Consider the following 27,517-nt stretch of genomic DNA (forward strand, 5'->3'; position numbering starts at 1 on the left):
CAGAAATCTGTGTCAAATCTAAAACAATTGCTGGTGTCCCACTTATCACAAAGGTATTTTAGTCCACATTTTAAAGAAGTTGAGTGCCTAAAAAGGACTGTGTTTTTCCCTTTCGACGTTTGTGATCTAAGCTGGGAGGGCACGCCTGAACAGACATTTTAGAATGGATTCTGTCTGGGCAATACAGCACACAGGAGTTATAGTTTATCCATTTTTGGTCTTGTGTATTCATTTTGGGCAGACTGAATTCTTGCGATGTATGGATGCTGTTGGTGTGTGCAGTTGTGCTGCACCCTTTTGTGAAACAGGGAGCAATGTAGCCATAGAAAACTAACCACACATCCCGTAAGAAATTTGGACCAATGTGTAAATAAGACTCCAGAGAATGCTACTCTTAGCATGTAGGTTCAAACATGCTTTGTGAAGAAGCATAATATTTTGTCTGTGATCATTTTATCTCCACTGTTTGAACTGCTTCTGCTGACTTTGTGCCTTTTTTGACCTTTTGCTGATCAACTTTGCCCAATCTAGGCATTCTAATGCCCACTGGTATTCTCAAAAATGGTAAACATATGATGGCATAAATGGATGCCAAACTGGACTCAACTGAGTAATTGGCCAATTTCATGCAAAAGGTAGCACAAGGCTCCTTTTATTTTTATACCTTGGTTGACACCATGGGTTTTCCCCATTCAAGAGTAATGAAGCAGTAAAAAGAGAATGATTTCCTGGTAGCCATCTTGTCTCCCGTCAGCCATCTTGGCTAAAGCAGTCAATTTCCAGTTAGTTCTCCCTTTGCATTACCTAATTCACTCAAGTTCAGAGTGATGTCAAAATGGAGTCAACATTAACAATGTGTATATGTGATTAAGCATTTTGAAACTTTAGGGCTTAAGAAATGTATCAATCTCAAAGTCCAATTAAAATATGCCTCTTCCAACTCATACCATATTGAAGTGTTGACTCCTTGCAAGGAAGAGCTGTTCCTTGCTGGTCAGAAAACTATTTACCCAAGGTGAGACACAGAGCCTGCATCAAGTCCTTCGGAGATTTGGATGCTTCTGTATATTCAAGATCCCAAGTACTGCACTTTTGCTGTGGTTGGTGCCTTGGGACCGTCCTAGAAATGTGTGTGTTTTTTTAGATGCACAACGTCTAGCTCTACTACGCCTGGCAGCTATTTGTAAAGGTATTTCAGAGAAGGAGGTGACTTTAGATCTTCTTGAAAAGTGGCTTAAGTAACAAACCTGTTTACAGAACTCACATACCAAAGGGCAGATAGGGATTTGTGATAGAAGTGGGGTAGTAGGAATATGTCTGGAGACCCAGGAGAGAAATGGACAGGATAAAAATCCATTATTTTCTATGCAAGCCTGCTTTATAGGAGGATTGTGGTTTATTGAGGGGGCATGCTTACTGATTGCTTTGTGTGTTGTTACCCACAGTTGTCGAAGTCAACAAGAGAGACATAGTGTTCCTAATCGATGGCACGGCTGCAATGGGAAATGTCAACTTCGGCCCTGTCCGTGATTTCGTCACCAAGCTGATCCAGAGGCTAGAAATCGGACCTGATCTTGTGCAAGTGGCTGTGGCCCAATATGCAAACAACCCTAAGGCAGAGTTCTATTTTAACACTCACTCCAACAAGAAAGATGTGGTAGCAAACCTTAAGAAGCTGCGACCGATGGGAGGTGGCCCCCTGAATACTGGCGCTGCACTGAACTATGTCCGGAGTAACTTCTTCACTTCTTCTGCTGGCAGTAGGATCGCAGCGGGTGTTCCCCAGTTTCTTGTCCTCATTACCGGAGGCAAGTCCCGAGATGATGTGGCTGAGGCTTCCCGAATGCTTAAGCAGGACAACTTTGTGGCTTTCACTGTTGGTGCACATAAAGCAGATACTGCGGAACTACAGCAAATTGCCTTTGATGCATCGCTGGTCTTCACCCCAACCGAGTTCCGTGCCGCCCCACTGCAAGGCATCCTGCCCTCTGTGCTGTCTCCACTGAAATCTCTCACTACGGTGGTCACGGTTGAAGAACCAACTGAAGGTATGCATGTCTTTCAGTGTATTTTCATGACTTTAATCTTCTCTGGAGCACATTAACCGCATCATGCTCTACATTTATTTTTAGGATTCTTAAGCTTGTGTTTGAAAACTGTATGAGTGCAAAATGGCAAGAACCTGTAATGTGCTTTGGTTCTCACGGTGTTTAATGACTGGTGTTTTTTTATCAAGTGCTTCACAACTTTGACACAGTTTTCTCTCGCTCAGTCACTCAACGAAGGCATGGGTATATAAATATTCACTTAGCGTTAGCAACAATTACATTTTAGTTTTAGCATTGCCAAACAAAAATAACATTTTTTTCATAGAATCACAGGGTGGGTTTTCCTTGGTGATCATTTAATTCCCATAGCTTCTGCTCTTGCTTTGGCCTTAAGTGAAATCCATCAATGGTGAGTTAAAGGTGCCCACAGCCATATAGAATGCCTATTTCCTAATGCAAAATATCCTGTCTGTTTGTCACCTATTGTTTTAATCATCGTAACAATAACATTTGTTAACATAAATAGATGTTATTCTCTGTACTAGGATCTCATTGGTTCTTTTAGTTTTGTGATAGGAAGTGTCAGTGGGGGTCAAGGCGTCCTCACAAAATGGTCCATGCTCGGTGCCATTTATAATACACAGCCTGTTGTAGAGCTCAGTTTGATCATTCTACTGCAGGAGGACAAACCATCATACCTTTCCCCACAGGCTGTCTTATGACAGAGGACAGGCTAAGAAAGAAAGGCTGAAACAGAGTTAATTTGTATCCCTTACCAACAGTGGAGAGATAACAAATGATTCTGTTCTCCTGATGTGAAAGTTGATCTTACACACCACAGTGCTCATTTCCTTTGGTAATAGGAATCATATGAGGTAGCAAGCATAATCTGAAAGCTTCACTTAGTAGATCCAGTAAGTGGTAAGGCTTTCAGGTAATCTGAGTGTAGCATACTAACAACAAACACAATACTTACCAATGTTTCTTTAGTAGTGGTTCCATAATGAGAAATTGAAGATCCTTGCCCAAATAATCAGAATCGGTCCTTCATCCCTGCTCAACCCATTCCTGCATCGGGGCACCTGTACCGTCCGTATAAGTGGAACATTAAATTCACAGAAAAAGCAAGCACCCACCTGACACGAGGCAGGGGTCCTTAACTTAAGGGGATTAAAAGACTTCTCACCTGCCACTTACCCCCTTTATAAAGTTTAGCAATGGAGAGAGTCCTGCAGATGTATGCATGATGGAGAGTTCTTTTCAGAGTTGGCATGGGATGGAATGCAATAAAAAGCAGAGGTCAAGCGCTTTTGATCTAGCAAATGTCTTGGTCGTAAAGCATGCAGGTGAAAATGCATTTAAAGAAATTTGACTAAAAGAATGAAAAAGGAGTGGCAACTAAATGGATTATTTTCAAAAGATTCAGAAAATAAGACATGATGAACGTTTTCTATTTATAGAGTCTCTGTGGTCTGTCTCTTTGTATTTATTTAAAATGTTTTTTAATGTAGATTTGGGGGAACAACTGAGGATTGTAAATAATGGGAGGGGGAGCCAAAATAGCAGCAGGAGATCCCTTTAGTTCTTAAAAGAGATGGACCAACAGTGCTGTATAAATATATTTATAAAGCAGGTTGCTCTTGGGGAAAACTACTTAAAAGCAACGGCAAAAAATACTGTATGGATTGGATCTATGGTGGTCCACTGCACAGGACACAACGCCGCCTTGAGAGAGGTGTCAGCCATTCTGGGCTCCAGTTATCTTGAGTCATCTCCCCTGCTTTATAATGGAACACATGTTTGAAAATGATAACAGAAAACAAACTTGAAACATGCAGCAGTTTTTCCTTTCAACTTTTCTCTGCCTTTCTATCACCTGCACAGGTATTTCCTTTCATTGTGGTGTATTTTTAAGGCATGTTCGAGAGAAGCTTTGTTGAACGCTCTCTCTTTAATTGGTAATGCGCCACCATAGGCTTACCAAGCAAAACACATTTTTCTCACACATGCCTTCAAAATGGCGCCTGCCCTGGCTGTCTGCTTTTTGACTTCATTTCTAATTTACTATTGTTTGTTCGCTCTCTTGCTACCTATCTGTTTCCACCATTGCTCGGCCTGTCTTTCCCCTCACTCTCTTATGCTCCCTCACAATTTCCCGATTTTATTGATCCGTCCATCGTTCATTACGTCATCTGTCACCAATATTGCACTATGGACTTTTTCCAAGTGTAGGCAATACCACATATACCTACCTATATCTTATAGGTTAGGTGGATATCCCATCCCATTTATGGGCTCCAATGTCTGTACAGCTTTTAAAAGTTCAAAGTCTGCAAATTTACGTTGGGTCTTCTAACACAACTTCACTGTTAATCTCCCTCTGGCCAGGAGGTAAAGGAAATATTGAAAAATAATGAATGCAGAAACGGTAGTGTTTCTCGATTCCTGGAAACGCTATATAGATTTGTATTTGTGAACAAGAAACCTAAGAAATTTCTAGACAATAAAAGTGATATACGCAAAAGCTTTCATATCAGGTAATGCTTTTTTAATTAAGTAAATTTAGGGAAAGGGCTCTAAAACATAACCTGACATGCTAATGCATGAAATTAGAAGGTTTTCTTCAAATACTTCTAAATGTAGGAATATTTGAATGTAACACACTAGTACAATACCATTGCTTAACTTCTTTTTTGTTTACCTGCAGTGAAAATATTTTTCCCTGTGGAGCAACTCCTTCTGCTACACCTGAGGAAAGACCAGTGTTATGGCTTTTCCTCCCCCTTTTTTTACACAAAAACAGATTGACTCTCACCTTTGACGGAAGTCATTGAGCAAAGGGGTTCAGGTTGGTAAACTACCTGCAAACTCCTTTTGAATATCTACAAACAAACGAGTTTGTGGCTGTTTAACCACTTTTGAAGGAGTTTCCACCTTATAATGTTCACAACCCAACCGTTTAAGATTTACTCACACCTACAATATCCACGTAATGGTGTACTATTAGATGTGAGTAAATGTATTTAAAAGTACAAGTTCATGTTTTCTGAATTTTAATCTGCACTTATAATGATGGTACTTTCCCCCTTCAGTGTATTTAAATTGTGCTAGGAAATCACAAACACCCACAAGGGTAAAAACAATATTCTAGTCTTTCTTTTCTCTGCCAATCCTTCCTTTTCAATGCTTCTCACACCTTTTGCTTTCTTGTAAAGATATGTGTCTACGGAGTGTAAACACATGCATACACAACTTTCACTGCTAATTTGCTGTGATGTCATGTTAATTGTTTTCTATGCCCCTCATGATGCAGTTCAAGTTCAAGTCGTTAACCAAAGGGACATAGTTTTCCTTTTGGATGGATCTGTCAACATCGGCAATGCCAACTTCCCATTTGTTCGAGACTTCCTCGTCAGCCTAATTGACAGCCTTGATGTCAGCGGCGACAATATCAGAATTGGCTTAGCGCAATATAGTGACACTCCCAGGACAGAGTTCTATCTGAATGACAATACCAGGAAAGCAGATGTGATCTCGCGTCTGGGCCAGCTCAGACTCAAAGGTGGACCGACGCTCAACACAGGAGCTGCCCTAAACTTTGTCTTTAACGACCTCTTCACTGAAGCTCGTGGAAGTCGGATAGACGAGAGGATCCCGCAGCTCCTGGTTCTGTTGGTTGCGGGCAGGTCCAATGACCAATATCGTGCTGCTTCTAATGCTCTTGCACGAGCTGGAATTTTGACATTTTGTGTTGGTGTCAGAAATGCTGATAAAGCTGAGCTTGACCAGATTGCCTTTGACCCAAGCATGGTATACCAGACGAATGATTTCAGTTCCTTGATCAACCTGCAGCAGCAAATGATCGCACCATTGACAACGTATGTTAGCGGAGGTGTGGAGGAAGTTCCAACAGGTAATAATAACCTTCCCTGATGATGGCTTTAAAGCCTCAGTTTTATTTTCCTGTTTTTTCTCATTGAGCTCCTTGTTGGCATTTATGGGTTTTTTTCAAGTTCATGAGCTATGGAGATACAAAATGTCTTTATATTTAAAGAGAGGGCTTGTTTGAGAGTAGTGTGAACTGTCTGCAATTTGCAAATGTAGGTAAGGGCTCTTGACTGACAATGGTAGCATAGTTACATTCTTAAAACCTTATTTGCATCCACCTTCCTGTGAGCATCGGGGACAGAGTATCCCCTAGGCTCTGGGGTGTGGGGTTCTAAAGTATTTGGAGCAGTTGGAAAGGTGAGTAAGTCAACATTTGTTACTCTATAAGGTTACCCAGCAGCCAGGATCATTTTTAAAACCATGATGGATACATTTCTTTAAGTCCCCTCTCACACTTCCAGGTCACAAAATCTATGTTTTTCCATGTGTTCTTTGTTTGAGTGACTTCTTCTTGCATGAGAAGCTAGGATTCTCAAAAGAAAATTAAGGGCCTAATTTAGTTACTAGTTGGTGACCTGCTCTCCCACCAGTTTAGAGGAGAGACGTTTTCAACTCCCGTTCTCTCTCCAAAGGGGGAGTTTGTTTCTCTGAACAAAAAATTAAATGATCCTGATGCACAGTGAGATTTTTCCTGAGTGTAGAGGGCATTTAACATTTTCCCTGTCCATTTTCCCCATGACTTGCATGGCCAATATGGACAGTGAAAATGCTGACGGTCATCCAGTGGGCCTCTCAAATGTAAATAGAGAAGGGAACTGCAGGTTTTTCAGGACAGGAGTATTGTCTGTTCACGGAACTCCTCCTGCTCCACCAAATCCTAAATAAGACTCTTAAAGGCTGCTATTTATTCCTCGCAGTTCCTTCAAATCCCATTTAGGTTAAGCTGCTTCTGAAAATTGAACATATCACTACTAAGCAACTGAAACTGCTCTAACCAAAATTGTTTAGAACACCCTACTAACACATTTAAAACAACAATTACGATTACCATAAAGCTTATGTTTCTTTTCGTAGAAAAAAGGTACTCAGAGAAACCTCCCCAAGTTATCAAACACCACGTTGCACTCATTCGACCATATTATCATTAACGTATTTTGTTAAGACGATATCAAGGGTATGAAACTGTTCTACACAGATTCGACGAGTTAGAGACAAAAAAATCTCCTAAATACCGTGGAGATCATGATTCCATTGATTTACGATTTCAGATCGAAAAGAAAGAACTCCCCATATATGATTTATCACAAGCTTCCAAGCATGTCAAGTTCTGGGGGCAGCAGAATGGGAAACATCACTTACAACGAAACTTTTACAACGCACTACCATTACAACGCGGTCATTACAACGCAAACCATTACAACGCATTGCGCTGGGGGGCGCTCTAGGATAGGGAATAGGTTAATTTACTATCCAATAACCTTCCCTACCTATCCACGGGGACTGGTGTCAGGACTCCACAGGTGCAGGTGGTGGCGACTGGGCAAGGAGAACCAAGCCATGGCCAGAGATGCAGCATTAAACTGAATTGGTCCGATCTGACTCGAAGATGGCGCCTGAACAGGCTGCCAGAGTCAGATCGAGGTTAGCGTTCTAGTTTAATTGCCGCTTGCTGTACTCTAGGTGAGGCGCGCGCAGCTGTCAAGCCGCGCACTTCACCAAGATTCCAACCGAGGCAGCAGCGCTCACCGCGTTCCAGAGTTTCAGTCAGGGACTACAGCTCATGTAATTATAGTTTAGGGAGAGAAGCGAGTAAGGAGATTAGCGTGTTAGATGTCAGGCGCAACCCCCGTAAGAGTGAGAACGGAGCGGAATTCCAGAGCGTTTTGAAGCGTGAGGGAAGACAAGTCGGCTGACGGTCTTCTGAGGAGGAGATTAAGCGGAACGACAAGCTAAGTAGCAAACACTGAAAAAACTGAAGTCAATGAAAAGTTCAATGCATGATTGAAGAGTCGTTATACATGGTATCTGAAAAAACGCAATGTAATGATTTCTTAATCAAAGTCAGTCAGGAATAAAACTCAGCGTCTGAGGAGATAATAGAGTAACAGGCTTTCCAGAACGTGGAGTAAAAGTTGTACTTATTTCCAGTTGGAGTTAGCACATGAAAGGCACTACAGCGTCTAAGAAAAGATAACGTTTGCTAGAACTACCTAGTAAGGGCAAGTTTCAGTTTTAGCATAAAGACAATGAGCAAGGAAACACAACTTACCGTGTTGAGGGTTTTCTTCAGCTAGACACCCTAAGCAATTCCTCTAGTCAACCTACAAAAGAAAAAGAAAAGATAAATATATATATATTTAAAACAGAGCACGAGGAAGGAAACAAAGGCATCAAGCATCCAAACAAAGACACAGCAATAAACAGGGAATGCCAATTAAAGAAATGTTCGCAAGAACATGAGAACGTAAGTGAAACAAATAGGAGGGGTTTCAGGGGGAGGACCAAATAAATAGTCAGTGCAGCTAAACAATATTTTTAATCTTACAGACCGACATCTCGATCTAGAACCATACCAAATCAGATGTCACAAAAGAAAAATCGTTAAGAAAAAGAATAGAAGAGAGGCAGAGTTCTGAAGGCTTAGGGTAAGCAAAGGTACAGATAAACTCTAGAAATAGGTAGTGTAGTGTAGTGAGGCACTCATGGTTTTCTAACTCATTTCCCCACAGGTTATCTCGAGTAAATAGAAGTCTGCTGGACGGACTGACGAGGAACCCATCAGGACGGCCTCTTCTCTCTTTTTCTCTTTATTATTTTATCCAATATCCCCCTTCCCTTAGAATAGCCTCACTAGAGACTTGTGACCTCAAGCTCTAGGTTGCTGTTTTGAGTGGAGTTGGGAATTAGCATCTCTGTTCCTGTGTAACCAGAAGATACATGATCTGACAGAGTGAAGTGCCCAAGTTGCAATTTACACCCGAACAGAGATGGCAGGGGAAATAGATTTGCAGGGATTAGGAACAATCCTGGATACTATACAAAAGGAGTTGAGCGCAGTTAGAGAAGAGAATCAGAATCTTAGGCTAGAAATAGTGAATTCAAGGAAAGAAACCGCGGAATTGGCACAAAGGGTTAGACAACCTTTTGGGTCAAGTCCAGGTGCTCAAAACCCAATGGTAGAAGGGACAAGTAGAACAACAACTCAAGTGATCCACTCATTATCACCCGTCATTCCTTTAGCAGCTCCCGAACGCTTTAGTGGGGATCCACAAAAGGCCCAGATATTCATCACACAATGCTCATTACATTTTTTGTGTCGTCCATCTATTTTCCCTGACGCGCAGTCACGAGTAGCCTTTGTTTTGTCGTATTTGAGTGGAGATGCAGCTTCTTGGTCTTTGCCTTTGATAACAAAGAACGATCCAATACTGAGAGATTATGAGAACTTCAAGGAAGAGTTCCTTCGTATATTTGACAGACGGCGAATATCTCAAGCAGTCGACAACGAACTATTAGATTTGCGACAAGGGAATCGTGATGTGGTTTCCTATCTAGCCCAATTCAACAAGCTTGTGGTAGAGACGAACTGGCCAGAGAGCAAGAGAGCAGCGGTCTTTTATCGTGGTTTGAAGGACGAACTAAAGGACGTTCTGGCAGGAATACCGAACCGACCCACGGAGATTTCTGCGCTAGTAGACCTAGTTCTAGAAATCGACTTCCGTCAAGGGGAAAGAAAAGGAGAGAGGAAGAAAGACTACCGAGTAGTGGCGCCAAGGTTTGATCGAGTAAGATCGGAAGGAGGTCGGAGTTATGACGCACCACAGGGTGTTGAACCAATGCAGATTGGAACGATCCGTGGTCCTCTCACCAAAGAGGAAAAAGAAAAACGAAGAACCGGCAATCTTTGTATGTATTGCGGATCCGGAGGCCATTTTGTACGAAACTGTCCGAAGAAACCCAAGGTTAACTTCAAGCCGAAGGAAAACTAGCAGCACCATCTGTTGGAGGAGTTGGACAGGTGGATGCGGTTTTAGATCAAACTCCAGGAGAACACCGAGTGGCAAATACTCTACAATCAGCGGCTCCCCATTTAATTCTATCCATGGAAATCAGGTTCCGACAAGTAACATTGATGGAGGTCTCAGTAATGATAGACTCAGGAGCCACCGGAAACTTTTGCGATTTGAAATTTGCGAGCAGAGTGGGAATCAAGGCCATCCAGAAATCAAGAAGTGAACCGGTCAGAGCAGTAGACGGCACCAATTTATCTTCAGGCCCGATAGTCAGTCACACAGAGTTAATACAGCTGATCTCGAATGAAGGGCATAAGGAAAAAATTCAGTTTAATTTAATTGATGCCCCTCAATTTCAATTAATTTTAGGACTCCCATGGCTCACCGAACATAACCCGAACATTAACTGGAGTACAAGAACAGTGGAGATGGAGTCGAGTTATTGCTTAGAGAATTGTTTTGGAAAATACAGGACAGAACCAGAGGAAAATCCTGCACATTTATTATGTCAAATCGAAAGATCAATCTGTGCTATCCAAACACAAGAAATACCAGAAGAATACCAAGAGTTTGAAGATGTTTTCAATGAAGTAGAAGCGGAACAGCTACCACCACACCGCCCTTATGATTGTAAGATCGAACTGGAACCAGGTTCAAATCTGCCCTGTAGTCGTGTGTATGCGCTTACAGAGAAGGAACATCGCCATCTCAGAGAATACTTGGACAAGTATTTAGCGAATGGTTTCATCCGTCCTTCGCAGTCCCCCGTCTCCTCTCCTCTGTTTTTCGTGCCTAAGAAGGAGGGAGACCTGAGGACTTGCATTGACTACAGAGCGATTAATAAGATCACGAAGAAAAACCGCTATCCTCTACCGTTGATATCGGTGCTGCTCGATCAAGTAAAGGGAGCAAAAATCTACACGAAATTGGATTTGAGAGGGGCCTATCATCTGGTGAGAATGAAAGAAGGAGACGAATGGAAAACGGCCTTTCGGACAAGGTTCGGCCTGTTTGAATATCAGGTTATGCCCTATGGCTTATGCAACGCTCCAGCTGCCTTTCAGCACTTCATAAACGATGTGCTGAAGGAGTTCATCGATCAGTGTGCCATCGTGTACATCGACGATATCCTTATCTACTCCGGGGACGAAGGAAGTCATCAGAATCAGGTCAGAGGGGTCTTGCAAAAACTACGAGAAAACAGACTGTTTGTCAAGCTAGAAAAATGTGCGTTCAGTGTATCTCAAGTTGAATTCCTAGGTTTCGTAATTTCTCCTACAGGAATACTAATGGACCAGAAGAAGATCGAAGCAGTGATCAACTGGAAATCCCCAGAGAGCGTGAAAGAGGTGCAAAGTTTTATAGGATTTGCAAACTTCTATCGGAGATTTATTAGTGAGTTCTCACATAAGATCTTGCCACTCACTAAGCTGTTAAAGAAAGGCATCAAATTTGAATGGACCATAGTGGCAGAAGAGGCTTTTCAATCCTTAAAGGAGAGTTTCACGTCTGCTCCAATCCTACAACATGCAGACCCAGCTGAGCCTTTTTATGTGGAGACAGATGCATCAGACCAAGCTGTTGGAGGGGTCCTATCACAGAGAAGCAAAATCACGGGGCAATTACATCCAGTGGCTTATAGGTCCAGAAAATTGAACTCGGCCGAAGTCAACTATACAATCACAGAAAAAGAGTTGTTGGCGATAAAAGACGCTTTTAAGGATTGGAGACATCACCTGATGGGGGCACAACACCAAGTCACAGTGTATACAGATCATAGAAATTTGAAATTCCTGAAGACAGCTAGAACACTAACCCCGAGACAACTACGATGGTCACTGTATTTTGCTGAATACGACTTCATCATCACCTATCGACCAGGAGCCCAGAATGGAAAAGCTGATGCACTCTCCAGAATTGACACAGAAAATCATAAAACCCCAATAAGAGACCAGTCAATAATTCCAAAAGAAAGAATCATCGGAGCTACTACTTCAATAAATTTGGAGAGCGGTATTTCGAAGGCAATGGATGACAGAGCCATGAAGGATTGGGCGAACAAGGAAGGAGGAGAAATTCATCATCGATTGCCGTATTACCAAGGGGCTCTATATATTCCAACCAAAGAACTACAAGAACAGATAATGAAGGAATGTCATGATGCAAAATTGGCGGGACATAAAGGCGAGGCAAAGACCAAGGACTTGATCCAGCGTCATTATTGGTGGCCAGAAATGTCAAAAGACATAGAACAATACGTCAAAACTTGTGAGATATGCGCTCAGGGAAAATCAGAAAGACAGGCTCCAAAAGGGCTACTTATGCCTTTGCCAACACCACCATATCCCTGGCACACAGTTACCCTAGATCTCATCACAGATTTACCTCTTAGTCAGGGTTTTAACACTATACTAGTAGTGGTGGATTCCTTTTCAAAGATGGTTCATTTTACCGCCCTGAAAGGAGTGCCGACAGCGAAGCAGTTGGCGGCTCATTTCAGCGCCCAGATTGTTAAAATCCACGGAATTCCAAAGGTGGTAATAACTGACAGGGGCCCACAGTTCATTTCTCACTTTTGGAAGTCATTCATGGAAGGGTTGGGCACAGAAGTCCGTTTTTCCACCAGTTACCACCCAGAGACGGATGGTCAGACAGAGAGGGTGAACCAAGAACTAGAACAGTATTTGAGATTGTTTCTTTTAAAACAAGAAGGAAATTGGTCCGATTATTTGTGGGCAGCAGAGTTTGCTCACAATAATGCAAAAAATGTATCAACTGGGTTTTCCCCGTTTTTTATGAATTACGGAAGACATCCAAATTCAACTCTAGGCCAAGTTGATATCTCAGTCCCAGCAGTTGAGGAGATAGTTACACAACTAGAACAGGTGCATCAGAGTGCAACAGAAAATCTCCAAAAGGCCAAAGAAAAATATAAGGTCTATGCAGACAGAAAGAGACGCGTTGGTCCTCAGTTAGAAAAAGGGGACAAGGTGTGGTTAAGTACTAAGAATTTAAGGCTCAAAGGCAATCGGAAATTTCAACCAAGGTTTATAGGGCCATACAGAATAGAAGGAAGAGTGAACCCAGTGACTTATCGACTCCAGCTGCCATCAAGGCTGAAAATCCATCCAGTTTTTCACATATCCTTACTAAAGAAGGCCCCAGAGGGTTTGCGAAAAGAGTTGCCACCTAAGCCTTTGCAATTCGAGACAGGTGCTGAGTTCGAAGTAAAGGGAATCCTCGATTCAAAAAGACTAAAAGGGAAACTATATTATCTTGTGGACTGGAAGGGTTATGGACCAGAGGAGAGGTCTTGGGAACGAGAAGAAGATGTGCATGCACCAAGACTAACCAAAATATTCCATCAACAAAACCCGACGAAACCTCGGAAGGGAGAGTCTACCTTGTTGGAGGGTACTGTCAGGACTCCACAGGTGCAGGTGGTGGCGACTGGGCAAGGAGAACCAAGCCATGGCCAGAGATGCAGCATTAAACTGAATTGGTCCGATCTGACTCGAAGATGGCGCCTGAACAGGCTGCCAGAGTCAGATCGAGGTTAGCGTTCTAGTTTAATTGCCGCTTGCTGTACTCTAGGTGAGGCGCGCGCAGCTGTCAAGCCGCGCACTTCACCAAGATTCCAACCGAGGCAGCAGCGCTCACCGCGTTCCAGAGTTTCAGTCAGGGACTACAGCTCATGTAATTATAGTTTAGGGAGAGAAGCGAGTAAGGAGATTAGCGTGTTAGATGTCAGGCGCAACCCCCGTAAGAGTGAGAACGGAGCGGAATTCCAGAGCGTTTTGAAGCGTGAGGGAAGACAAGTCGGCTGACGGTCTTCTGAGGAGGAGATTAAGCGGAACGACAAGCTAAGTAGCAAACACTGAAAAAACTGAAGTCAATGAAAAGTTCAATGCATGATTGAAGAGTCGTTATACATGGTATCTGAAAAAACGCAATGTAATGATTTCTTAATCAAAGTCAGTCAGGAATAAAACTCAGCGTCTGAGGAGATAATAGAGTAACAGGCTTTCCAGAACGTGGAGTAAAAGTTGTACTTATTTCCAGTTGGAGTTAGCACATGAAAGGCACTACAGCGTCTAAGAAAAGATAACGTTTGCTAGAACTACCTAGTAAGGGCAAGTTTCAGTTTTAGCATAAAGACAATGAGCAAGGAAACACAACTTACCGTGTTGAGGGTTTTCTTCAGCTAGACACCCTAAGCAATTCCTCTAGTCAACCTACAAAAGAAAAAGAAAAGATAAATATATATATATTTAAAACAGAGCACGAGGAAGGAAACAAAGGCATCAAGCATCCAAACAAAGACACAGCAATAAACAGGGAATGCCAATTAAAGAAATGTTCGCAAGAACATGAGAACGTAAGTGAAACAAATAGGAGGGGTTTCAGGGGGAGGACCAAATAAATAGTCAGTGCAGCTAAACAATATTTTTAATCTTACAGACCGACATCTCGATCTAGAACCATACCAAATCAGATGTCACAAAAGAAAAATCGTTAAGAAAAAGAATAGAAGAGAGGCAGAGTTCTGAAGGCTTAGGGTAAGCAAAGGTACAGATAAACTCTAGAAATAGGTAGTGTAGTGTAGTGAGGCACTCATGGTTTTCTAACTCATTTCCCCACAGGTTATCTCGAGTAAATAGAAGTCTGCTGGACGGACTGACGAGGAACCCATCAGGACGGCCTCTTCTCTCTTTTTCTCTTTATTATTTTATCCAATATCCCCCTTCCCTTAGAATAGCCTCACTAGAGACTTGTGACCTCAAGCTCTAGGTTGCTGTTTTGAGTGGAGTTGGGAATTAGCATCTCTGTTCCTGTGTAACCAGAAGATACATGATCTGACAACTGGAGTTGGAATAGTAAATTAAACTATTCACTATCCAGCACCCAAAAGCGCCATGCGTTGTAATGGTATGCAATGTAAAAACCGCGTTGTAACAGCATGCGTGGTAAAAGCATGCGTTGTAACGTCATACATCCCAGCAGAATTCTCAAAAACTGCTCCACATGCAACACATTTGATTTAACAGTGAATTCTCAGCCACTTAATAGAACAACCAACATATGTATATATTGTTTAGAGTAATAGTTAGAATAATATTTCTATGACATTAAGTAGAATATCCACATGTCCTCTCCTAGGCCCTCCAATTATTAGTATTCTTTTTACATCACTAATCGATATTATTGAAAGACCACTTACAATGCTAGATATGTTAATCAAATGAGATAACCTCTTCAATTTTGTACAAAATAATTGTTCTAATAACGTATTCATTTCTGTAGGCCAGAAAATGCCTGGAAGAGAAGGTTATCGTCATCTGCATAGGGCAGTACAGCCAGTTACTGATATCATGCTTTTAGTAGACATACATTGATGTTGTTCAACAATGTGAATTCATTAGAAGCAGGATCAGAATCCACTCTGCTTTAAATCCATTGCACCCAGACAATCATCCGGGCAGCACTGGCTTCTAAACTCCTATCCCGCATCAGTGCAATGAAAAACTGTAGTGTACCTTCACTTATTGCCACATTAGGAATCTTCTCCAGAGTTGGTCTCTGAATACTTTGTGAAACATTCATAGGCTCTTCATTATCAATATGAGTATCGATTTAATTTCCATCTTCATCATAATCTTACCATCTGAACCTGGAGTGTTAGTTTTCCTTTTGTTATCCAAATGAATGCTCTCTAGACAGTTGATGTTAGCCCTTCCCTCATTTTTGATGTTCTATCCCCCAAATTACATGCAACACAATTTGTGCAACTAAAGAACCTTTACTTCCACGAAGCATTTGCTAGCTTACTAACAATTTGTGTGTGGTTTTGATACATTGTGTTATTGTAAATCCTACAGATCCCCTCTTTACTTTCAACTTCATTTTTTTGTGAAAACTGCCTCTTGGAGGGGTGCAACAGGGTGTCCTTTTGACACCCTTGAAATTGCATGCACAATTTGCTAGTACCCCTCCCATTCATTCCTATGGGCCTGTAGGCCCATAGGAATGAGTCGCAATTAAGGAATGTTTCAGAATCGCTAATTTTATAGCGATTCCTACATGCATCGGCTTTTGAAATTGCTTAATTATGATCCCTTAATAATCGCAATTAAGGAATCGCAAAATCCTACATTGATGCATGTACCTGAATGTCCCTAGAATTTTGCTAGATCCTTAGTTATTGAGTCATTTACTATTTTTCACAAGGAAACGTTTTCTATACTGAGCCAAGTTTTGTGCCTGAACAAGTTTCCTCTTTTCTCTTGCATAGTGCAGTCTCCCTTTCGAAGTTCATTATTATTCCTCACCCTCCCACTGCGCAGTCTGTACATAACTTTGAACATAAAAAGGCATTTTTAATTTCTAGAATCAAAGCTTTCAAAAGGAAAGAAAAATACTTTAACCTACCAGCTCTGGTTCCATTGAAAAGCTCTCGCTGAAAATATAATTTTCAGCAAATGGTATCCCATACATCACACCTCCCTGAAGTTTTTAGGATAACCGTGAGAGAAAAAAACTGCAAATGTACTTTTTTTTAAAATCAAAGATGACACTCCTTGAGGGATATGAGCAACCATTTAGTAATCAGCTGACACATTTCATATGTATTATTAAAGCTATGTGAAGTTCACAAATTCATAAAGTTGCGAAATTTATGGACTTTGCACAACGTCGCACGTACTATACTTTCCCGACTTAGTTGAGGGAACATTTTCTACATAAAGTGTTGTGCAGTCTTTCACTATGACAAAAAACTGTTTGCTGGAAATGTTCACCTGTTTATTTTAAAACTTCACTCATTGAAGGAAGTTAATGAAATGCATATATTAAAAAAACTGGAAGAAATGACCGGAAGCTAATTTACTCAGCTTCTCCTGCCCCTTTGTATTACCCATTGGAGACTGACTCTGCCATAAATACTCCATTTGGCCGATCAGTCAACGACAACCTTTTCCAGCAAAGACCTATCCCACAGTGCCATGCAACCACTAGACGTTGACAGCTCAGGACTACATTCAGAGCAAAATAATCTATAAAGATCCATCATTCAGAGTTCTATGGAAGACATTCTGTGTATTTCCTGAACCAAGAGGAAATAAAAATGCTGAAAGTCCATCCTTTTAAAAAACACATTTAGCGTACCGAAGGATCCCATGTTAGATAACTCTCATTACTGGTAAGTAGCTTTTTATTTCCGCATCAATGGCTTCATAACCTTAAACAGAATCTCACTTGTTCCTCAATACTGCCATAAATAATTTCAATTTAGGATCACTGATGTCAACACTACTTCTTCCTAGATTTGATTTGAGCAGGATTATTTATAGGCCTCATGGATTTTTGGGCGGGTAATCTCTTGAGAAGTGAATCAATCTCCCAATCAAATTTGTCTTTTTCCTCACACCATGCAAGCTGTGATTCGTGCTTTTCTGTGATACCAGTCATTGATATACAACTTTTCTTTTGTGTGTGTATGTTTTCCAAAGTTGTGGTGCGCGAAGGAGACAAAAAGGATGTTGTGTTTCTGCTCGATGGCTCTGATGAAGTGCGAAGCGGCTTCCCTTCCCTGAGGACCTTCATCCTGAGAGTGGTGGAGGGGCTCGATGTGGGTCGTGACAGGGTGCGAATATCTGTGGTCCAGTACAGCGACGACACACGGCCTGACTTCCTTCTGAACGCGCATGCTGACAAACAAGGGGTGCTGAATGCCATCCAACGTCTAAGACACTTAGGGGGCTCTCCACTCAACACTGGAGCTGCTCTGGACCACGTCATGCAGAATGTTTTCACTGCAAGTGCTGGAAGCAGAGCAGATGAAGGGGTGCCCCAGTTCCTGATCTTGCTGACTGCAGGTAAATCCGAAGACGACGTCAGGAGGCCTTCGGCAAACCTGAAGAACACAGGGGTGGTGCCCTTCGCTGTTGGAGCTGGGAATGCCGACATCTCCGAGCTGCAGGCCATCTCCTTCACACCAGACTTCGCTTTCGCCGTCCCTGATTTCACTCAGTTGGAGACAATGCACCAGCAACTGTCCAGCAGAGTGGGCCAGCTGTCCAGAGAAGAGATCAACATCCTCATCCAGACGGCCTCACGCCCCACAGCAGGTATGGACACATTTGAAAACCTTTATTTAGGTTATTTTCGGTTTAGCATGTAAGTGCAGCAGGCATTCCATAAGGTTTGCAGGCCTTCACTCAAGGCAACTTCTTCTGCGATATAGCAAAGATGTTTTCTGCTTGGTTTTGAGTAAGGTGGGTGGTAAAAGGGAACCCTATTGTACATTCTCAAATGTATTACCTCTCTAGAAGTCATTCTTTAAATTGCAACTATAACTATGTTATTCTGGCATTAATGTGCAACAATTCCTTAAAGGCTTCTATCATGGTTTTCTGGTGGACACTTCTAACTGCAGATTTCTCACCATTAGAATTTCCACAGGCGCCAGACTGGATTTGGAAACTTTTTCAGAATTGTCCCTACATGCCAGAAGGTGGTGCAATGTGCTTCTGTGTGGAAACTTGCTCCACCCCGGAAGTGACAGCAGTAGTCGCACCCAAGCGTGCTAACAATCAGTTCCTTTCTTTCAATGCCTTCATACTTGGACCTGAAGCTAGCTCTTACCTTTTCTCAGCAGTTGACAAGTTTTCTGTATCAAAATGTTTCCAGGGTGCAAGGTAACATGTCCCCTTCTAAAAGAATAGACATATTCCGAGCCGTTCTACAGAACTTTGACTGGCACCCTCATGGGCTCCTTTGTTCAGGCACCCTGGTAGCGCGGGCATCTACTAGCAGGGTTAAACCTAATTCTTTTCCTACAACCCTTAAAGAAAGAGAGCCAAAAATAACAGAGGAATTTGGAAAGAGAATGCTTTCATCACCTTGCCTCACCCTTAGGTCATTCAACGCCATCTGTTTTCTGGGTAGGTACTCCCATGCAATGGCAGCCAGCTGCACTTAACGCAGGTGAGGCGAGAGGCACACTTACGGGCATTAATAAAAACCGTGAGTGCCCTTAGACTCAAAGCCAGAGCTCTCAATCATGTTCCGTTTTAAACTGTATTTATAACGGACCATGATTGAGAGCTCTGGAGTTGAGACTGAAGGCACTGAGTTTCTCAAAGTGCCTGTCAGTGAATTCAAGCAACTTACTTTAAAAAAAAAAAGAGATTTACTTACCTGTTGCCTCATGCTGTGTGCTCCTCTTCATCTCAGCAGCACAGGATCCAAGAGCTCCAGCAAGCAACTCCCCTCTACCAATCCAGATGCTTCTCTCAGCAGAATGAGAGATGCACCGGAATTGGCTGGAGCACGCTGGTGCGATGCTCCTAAAAGTACTCAGGTCCTGTGCTTGCTCTCCACCCAGATGTCTGAGACAGTTTGGCTTGGAGTGTTTAAAGTGTGCATGTCTGGCTGGCTGTCGCAAGATGGCTGGCCAAAGTGACATGCGCATTTTAAACTAAGTGCATAGTATTCCTCTCTGCTTTTGCCCTGCCCCCAGACTTGGCTGCTGCCAGCACGAAAAATAAATAAAGTGGTAATAAATTTGTTTTATTATCATTTTATTTTTAATGTTTCCTGCTCTCCAGTGGAGGGGCGACGCTCCGTCGCTCTCATGGAGGCACCGCCGCTGCTCCTTTGGGACATGGTCACAGAGATCTTGCCAGAAGTCTCAGAAGAATTCAGTGGCAACTTGGCACAGATCATTCAAAATTGTTGCAGTGGCTGAACAGAGAGAGAGAGCACAAAATTACTGCACAAACAACCACGTCTTAAGCTCCTTCTTAAAGGAGAAGAGATTCTTCAGCTTTCTGAAAAAAACTCTACTCACTTTGGTCATTTTCAAGATGGTGAAAGTCGTCTGAGGGCTTGGGGGGTAGGGGGGTGCGTGTACTATGGTAATCCTAGTGTCCTCCCAAATCTAACACTAAAATCCAGTTTGGGATATTGCCCAATAAACCAAGAGATAGACCACAGAAAGAACAATTCAGGGGTTTTCAGCAACCATACAGTGATACACAACAATGTTGGGTAAGTTAAATATGCCAATCAGGTGTATACCAATTTCATCAAGTTGAGGGGAAGCATAAGCACTTGACTACTGGTTAGCAGAAGTAAACTGCACAGTGTTCTGAAGCCATTAAAATAGCAAAGGTAAATATCTTGAGGTCCATCACTCAAAAGACGTGGCTTATTTTAGATCTTTGACCTCTCAATTTCTTCATTCAAATTGCGCACACTGGCCCAGGATCTATTTGCCCTTAATTGAGGAGACTGGGTGGTAGCATTGGACCTGCTACTTCTTTTGCTCTAGGTTCTGAAGAAGATCTGGAATGACCAGACCCAAGTCATCCTAGAGGTCTCAAATCGAGCAAGGAGAATGGGGTACCCAGAACTACTTGGCATGAGCATCTGTCCTCTAATCAGGCTGGTGCTTCAGGAGGATCTTCTGTTGCTACTGTTGGTCAGGGTCAGGCACCGGGAGGTGGCCAATCTACTCCTCCATTATTGGAGATTTGGCAGCAGAAGTTGACTACATTTGATCTTCTTCAAAACGTAGTGGATCACATTGACTAGGAGTCCTTTTTAAAAGGTATATGTATGTTGGATGTTGGAATAAATTTGTGTATCCATTGAAGGATAAGCTGTCAGATGTCTTGCTGCTTGTGTTGTCTTCAGCTCAGCAAGGAATAGCAGCGTGCATGGTTATCTGTTGCCCATTTTTGCTTAAATCACCTGTTGTGATGTGATTTCTCAAAGGTTTAAACCATGTTTCCTCCTTAAATATTTGTGGTGCCATAGTGCTACCTTAATTGGTCCTTACCTTCCTCGTGTGTGCCCCTTTTGAGCTGTTGCACTACTGTCATCTACATCTCCTCACCCTAAATACTGTCTTTCTCAGCAGAATAACCTATGCTCATCATGAGAGTGAGTAGTAAGCTTTATCAGTGCAGCTGCTCTAATCCACCATTCTTCTGGACAAATTGGTGCTGACGAATAGAGAGGCCTTTCTACTAAAAGTTGTGACTCTCATGTTGGAAAGTGCATAACTCTTTGGTCGTTTTCTGCCACACCTCACCCCTTGATATAGGAGGAGAGACTCAAATGTTTGAACCCCAAAAGAGAGCTCAGCTTTTACATCCATCATACTAAAGACCATTAGGAGGACCATCCGCTCTTAGTGCAGTTCTCCATGGCAAAGAAATGTCAAGCAGTTTAGAAAACGACGTCGGCCCGATTTAAACGGATGGACTAATTACCGTCGCCAAGGTATAGTACTTTATTTCTGCCATGGCGAAGATATCCAGACCACCGTATTTAGAGATGTCCACTGCCCCTGCAGATATGTCTAGCATCTTTAGGAACCGCAGTGAAGGCAGTTCCTGGAAATGTATTATAAGTTTGATGGACCACTCTGTCAAGATGACGGAGCCAAACATCAAACTAACAACTTTATTTTCATGCTTAAAACGAAAATACCATAGTGCGATTTTCTTTTAAACAATCAAAAAGAACAATGACCCCCTCTCCAGTAGGTAATTTAAAATATTTTACTGCCCCTTGCTGCCAAGTTTTTCTTGGCAGTTACTGGCAGTGAAAATTGGCCATGTTTCCACTCAATCTAATTAAAGTGGGTGGACACATTGCCAAAACTCCGACGGCCCTTACTCCATTGGAGGTGTGTATAGGCGGCGGAGACTGAGTAGTCTCCACTGTCTTAAAACAGAAGGTCCACCCGATTCAAAATGCAGACCTTGAGGTTGGCAGTAAGGGAACTCTCTCACCGTTGCGCTGGAGTACCCTTTCTGCCAACACATAAAACAGGCCTTTTGTCCAGGTGGAACCATCTGCATCAAGATCTGCTACTCGATGGTCAAGAAGCAGCCTTCAGAAGGGTTGAGGGCCCATTCAACTTGGCCCAGACCGCTCCCACTGCGTTGGTACATGGGGTGCCATTCATGAATGTTTGTCAGGCTGCAACGTTTAGTGCACATGTTCATGAATCACTACTGCTTTGACAGCCATCTCTAACGGGTAGGGCATTTTGGCTGTTCAGTTCCTCAGGACTTTTTGAGACATTCCACGGACTCACCAAAGGGAAAGGTACTGCTTTGGTATCTATTTTATAGGTGAGGAATCTGTGTTCAGAAGAACCCATCAAAAGAACAAGCTACTTACCTTTGGTATTGCTCTTTGTGGTGGATACTTTATCTACCCGCAGATTCCCTCTTCTGTGGTATGGACTCTTCTTCATCTGAAAAGGTCCCAACTGAGGGTCTGCACCCTAATTGTCGAACCTCCAATACTGGTGGGACAGAATATGAGAATAAAATATCAAAAAAAATATTGACAGGTTAGTAAGTTTAGACTTTCTATACCTAACTCTACATATATGTATCTACACTGTACATATATCTTCAAACTACATAGATGTGGAGTTAGGAATAGTAAATCTGCAGATTTTCAGAAACCATCTCAAAACTTGGTTATTTACTCTTCCCATGGAGATGTAGACTACAGGCAGTCTAAACCATCATGCAGATGGCAGCACCGAAACGCCTACGGACATACGCCTCGCTTTACACAATTTTAATCAAATCAGTAAATCTATACCTCTGATAAGTACTTACCATTTGATATGTTGTCCCTTGATATTCTGTCCTAGATATTCTTGTATCAGGATATTGTTGCTGTTGATATTGAGTAAAACAATTAGAGATCTGGACACTGACACAAGCAATTGGTTGTTGGAATCCGCATTTGAGGGCGGAAACAATGTACAGAAAGAAACCAAAATCAGAGCGTTTGAGTGGAACCTATATGAAGGTCCTCCTACCACCTCTTGGGCGTAGCTGGCTAAATGTGGAGTGGCACGATGCGATTTACTCGTGCACAGATATTATGCTGAAAAATCTTCCGGATCCAGTCTGGTACCTGGGGATATCCTAAAGGTGAAGAATCTGTGGTTAGATACAAGTATCCAACAGAGAGAGCGCATTGCCCAAGGTAAGTCATTTGTTATATATGCTGTCCAACGCTTCACAGTGACATTCACATTCTGTGTACGTGTGCAGCGCTAACCTAGTCTTGCGCTTATCCTAACAACTTAGACTTCGAAATCTTTTTAAGTGTCTTCTTAAAAACCTTCACTTCACCAACATTCAGCTTGACTTAAAGCATGATTTCACAAATGCTCAGAAAGCTGTGACGTTACAGGCAGAGCTCCTATTTGACTTTGCTTTGAGGACCACCAATTTGTTGATGGGTTGATTGTGCTCAGGTGTTGATGGTGAGAAATTAATGATTTTCTTGGCACGGATGGGGATGCAGACTGCTGAGGGAACGGGGCATAAAATACTGCTTGCCATAAGTGTGATGAAAAAGCAGGCACCAGATGTCGAATTCTTTATTCCAGTACCAAAGGTCGAGACCAAAATATATGGGATGCAATCGACACTGAGTATATAATTGCTGAATTGCACTTAAGGAATTCTGGGAGTTCTGAATATGTAATGAGGTTGGCAATTGCAACAGCATTATGGTGGCATTGGGTTGTACATACTAAGATCACTGGGTACAGCATTCCAATGACATAGGGCATTTTCTACTGTTAATGTGTATGTGGGATGTGTGTGGCAGTAGGAAGTGGATTATGCAGCAAAAGATATAAATAATCATTTGAGCACCGAATATGGAATGCCAAGGGAACTAAATATGGACATAAATGTTGAAACAGACTTTGGAAATATTTGTGGCACTAGTCCCTGGATGTGGAACATGGGGGACAATGAATATGGAATGTTGATAACAGTGCGCATAGAGTACTGATGGATCTAGATGCAGACTGTGGGTGGCCTTTGGATAGAAGTGAATATGGAATGATGCTGTGACTGGTGCTAGGTGTTAGAGTATATGTACAGTGGGTACAAAGGGCTAGAGAACCTCGGTATGGAATGTTTGTGCCCTAGGAATGGAATACAGTTTTAGTGGTTATGGAATGCTTGTGCTATGGATAGTGACACTGGCACTGGAATGTTGGTACCCATTGTGTACAATACTTGCAGGGTCTGCTAACCGCTCCCAGGAGGTAATGGGTACTGGCTACTGGGGCACTATGGAAATGAGACCTGTTGCTGGAGTCCTGCTGGACGGCAACTGGATAGAGGAAATGCTGACGTATATATTTGAAACTTTCCTGTGGGGTTCTTGCGCTAGATCTCTTGCACCGCTTGTAGTAAATAAGTCCGCGTGATGCTGAACATGTCAAAAATGTGCTTTCTTAAAGCATGGATTTAACCTCTTACCGTTACCAAATACAATAATGCTGTCGTCCTTGCGGGCTGCTTTACCCTTCACATCCGTCAGTTTTTTATTACCGTAGTCTTTGGACGCTATTGGGATCCTTTTATACTTAGCAAACAGATTAATAACGCCTTAATTTAGTAAAAACTGTGCTTCAACTGCTTCCACGCTGCGTGATCGGATGCACTGTTCTCAGTATGCAAAGTAGGCTGCCATCTGTGAATGTAACTTACACACCATACTAACCTGCCAAATCAATTAAAACCCTGTTAGTTTGTTGCCACTTGTCTGGGGATATTGCCCCAACCTTGCAGTTTTCACTTTTCTTTTCAACAAAGCATTGAAGTTGTTTGGTTTTTGCAAGCACATCCAAACACACTAGTTAGCCATGTCCTCCCTTTACTTTCTATTGTCTTCTAGAAAGCAAGAGAGACATTTTGTTCTTGTTGGATGGGTCAGCCAACATGGTGAACAACTTCGGCCCAGTACGTGATTTTGTAGCCAAGGTAATCGAAGACCTGAATGTGGGCCCTGACGCAACCAGGGTGGCCGTGGCTCAATACAGCGACAATGTCAAGGTAGAGTTCAAGTTCGACACCTACCCGTCTGAGGAGGAAGTGCTTGCCAATGTGCGACAGATGAGGCTGAAGACAGGGCGCACCCTAAACACAGGCGCTGCCTTGGAGTACGTCCAGAGAAACCTCTTCACAAGAGATGGGGGCAGCAGGATTGACGAAGGCGTGCCCCAGATACTGGTGCTCCTTTCCGCAGGAAGGTCTCGGGACAGTGTGGACCAGGGTGCAGCAAGTCTCAGGCAATCTGGAGTGCTGACCTTCGCCATCAAAGCCAGGAACGCTGATGCCAGTGAGCTCGGAAGAGTCGTGTTGGATCCTAGCTTCATTCTGGCAGCTGACAATCTGCCCACCATTGAAAATATTCAGCCCCAACTGGTGAACCTGCTGAAGACAGTGCAGCTCGAAGTAACGCCTGCTGCTTGTACGTATACTCTTTGGGTGCCTGTTTGTTGGGGTGGGGAGAGGAGAGGATCTAGAGCAGTCAAGGAAAGAGAGAGCAACACATTCTATCCTGATTAATGAGATACAGATTTAGTCTAGCGGTGGTTGCGTAACGGTCATTTGCCAGCAAGTAGTCAGTGACTGACAGTAATAGTTCGTATAAAGCACTGACTAGAGCAAAATTACTGTAAATCAAGGGATAGATCCAGATATAGGGGAGTTGACTCACTCTTCAGTGCAAGAGATTAGAACTAACATGATCCAGTGGACACTAGATCAGATATTTTGGGATGATAGACTCGGAATATCAGAGATACCAGTAAGTGAAGGACAAGGTGCACTAACATAAATAATGGAATATTATAGTACAAAAATAAGTTCAAAGCAGAAATACATATATATAAAAAAGTAGATGGCTTTGGACAAAATGTATGCTAACATTCTTTTGGGTGGTTTAAGTCTGTGACGTTTTAAGCAGGACCTGGACATGTATGGTTTGGGATTGAGATTAAAGTAAGATATTATGAAGCAATAGTTAGACGGTCAGAAGAGCATTTGTAAGCCACTGTCTATTGTGTGCACTGTTTTCACACTCTAGTTGACGAATCCAGAAGAAAGGACATTGTGTTTCTACTTGATGGCTCAGATGAGGTCCGAAGTGGTTTTCCCTCTTTGAGGACCTTCGTTCAGAGAGTGGTGGATGGGCTGGAAGTGGGCAGTGACAAAATCCGAGTTTCTGTGGTCCAGTACAGTGATGTTACGCAGCCCGATTTCCTTCTGAATTCGTATGCAGACAAGCAGGGGGTTCTCAATGCAGTCCAGCGACTATCTCCTTTGGGAGGCTCTCCACTGAACACCGGAGCAGCTCTAGACTATGTCACAGAGAATGTTTTCACTAGCGCTTCGGGCAGCAGGGCTGAGGATGGGGTTCCACAGTTCCTGATCCTTCTGACTGCTGGCAAATCAGAAGATGATGTTAGGGGACCTTCATCGAACCTGAAGAGGATGGGAGTGGTGCCATTTGCCGTGGGAGCGAGGAATGCCGACATCACTGAGCTGCAGACCATTTCTTTTCTACCTGACTTCTCTGTGTCCGTCTCTGACTTCCAACAGCTGGAAAATGTGCATCAGACCATCTCCAACAGAGTCGCTCAACTGAACAAGGCAGAAGTGACAACGCTAATCCAGTCTATCCCAGCCTCATCAGGTATGGTGACATTCCTCCTTCTCAGCATGCGCCCAAAGTACTGGGGTAGAGATGAAGTACCCACTGGCAGGCAGAAAGAACAAACAAGAAGGGTTCATTTCCATTTCCCTTCCTTAATATGAGCTTTTGTCATTCCCTGATTGAAGCCTTGTGTCCTGGCATTAGACTGCCTTAGAGTCGCACATGTTCTCCCAGTACACAAAGTAATCAACTCTGCATGGAAAAAACCCAAACGCTGATGACATCATTATCTTAAATTCTGCATTGTGATAGCTTTTTAGTGTACTCAAACAATATTAGTTTATATTGGCAATAAACACACATCTCATATTAATATGCAGGACTTCATTGTTTTAGTATCTATTCCACAAAACCATCATTATCATGGAAATATTTATTTTTCTTCTTCCTATACCTCTGTTCCAAATCAATAAGAGAAAATGGTCTTTGAGTGTGTTTAAACTCAAAATCTGGTTTTCCTTTTTGGAACCTGACTCTCCTCCGGGAAAAGTGAACTTTTGCAACTCACCACATGCAGAATGTAAACCAATTCCCAAGATTTGATCCCTTTTTTAGAGAATCTCAATAGTCTGTTGTCGCTCAAATTTTGCATTCCCCTTAATAAATGACCCATTATACTATGCTCTCACAAGAATGTTAATGTAAGCTGCGGAGGGACCATACATAAGAAGCTCAGTTGAACCCAAAGAAACAATAAATAAGGTCAGGAAAATCTGAATGCAGGCGGGGCCAGCACTGGTAACAGCGATGGGGCAGGGACAAGCGGACAGATGACGGTATAGGGAAAGTAAAATAAAAAATAAATATAACCATTTACCTTGCACTCACCACACATCGCCGTATTCTGTTGTTTTTCGCACAACAACAAAAGTGAAGGTCTTACTCTCTCAGCTAGTCTGAGGGTAAGTCAACTTGACTCCTTTCCATATAGGAATAACTACAATACAATTGCTTTCACAGACATTACTGCATGTAAAACAAGAGTCTACTCAAAATGTTGTG

At 42.5% G+C, this 27,517-nt stretch overlaps 1 protein-coding gene across 1 annotated transcript in view; it reads left to right on the forward strand.

Moving 5' to 3' along the window:
• COL6A3 (collagen type VI alpha 3 chain) overlaps positions 1-27,517 on the forward strand; it is a 261,122-nt gene that overhangs the window by 76,893 nt on the left and 156,712 nt on the right. Inside the window, exons 4-8 of the mRNA XM_078681366.1 lie at positions 1,446-2,048; positions 5,362-5,961; positions 17,458-18,075; positions 24,692-25,267; positions 25,886-26,494. Of these exons, the coding sequence (XP_078537492.1) occupies positions 1,446-2,048; positions 5,362-5,961; positions 17,458-18,075; positions 24,692-25,267; positions 25,886-26,494 (3,006 nt within the window). The remainder of the gene's footprint in view (positions 1-1,445; positions 2,049-5,361; positions 5,962-17,457; positions 18,076-24,691; positions 25,268-25,885; positions 26,495-27,517) is intronic.

The sequence above is a fragment of the Lissotriton helveticus genome, chromosome 3_1, assembly GCF_964261635.1.
Source record: "Lissotriton helveticus chromosome 3_1, aLisHel1.1, whole genome shotgun sequence".
NCBI classification, from domain to species: Eukaryota; Metazoa; Chordata; class Amphibia; order Caudata; family Salamandridae; genus Lissotriton; species Lissotriton helveticus.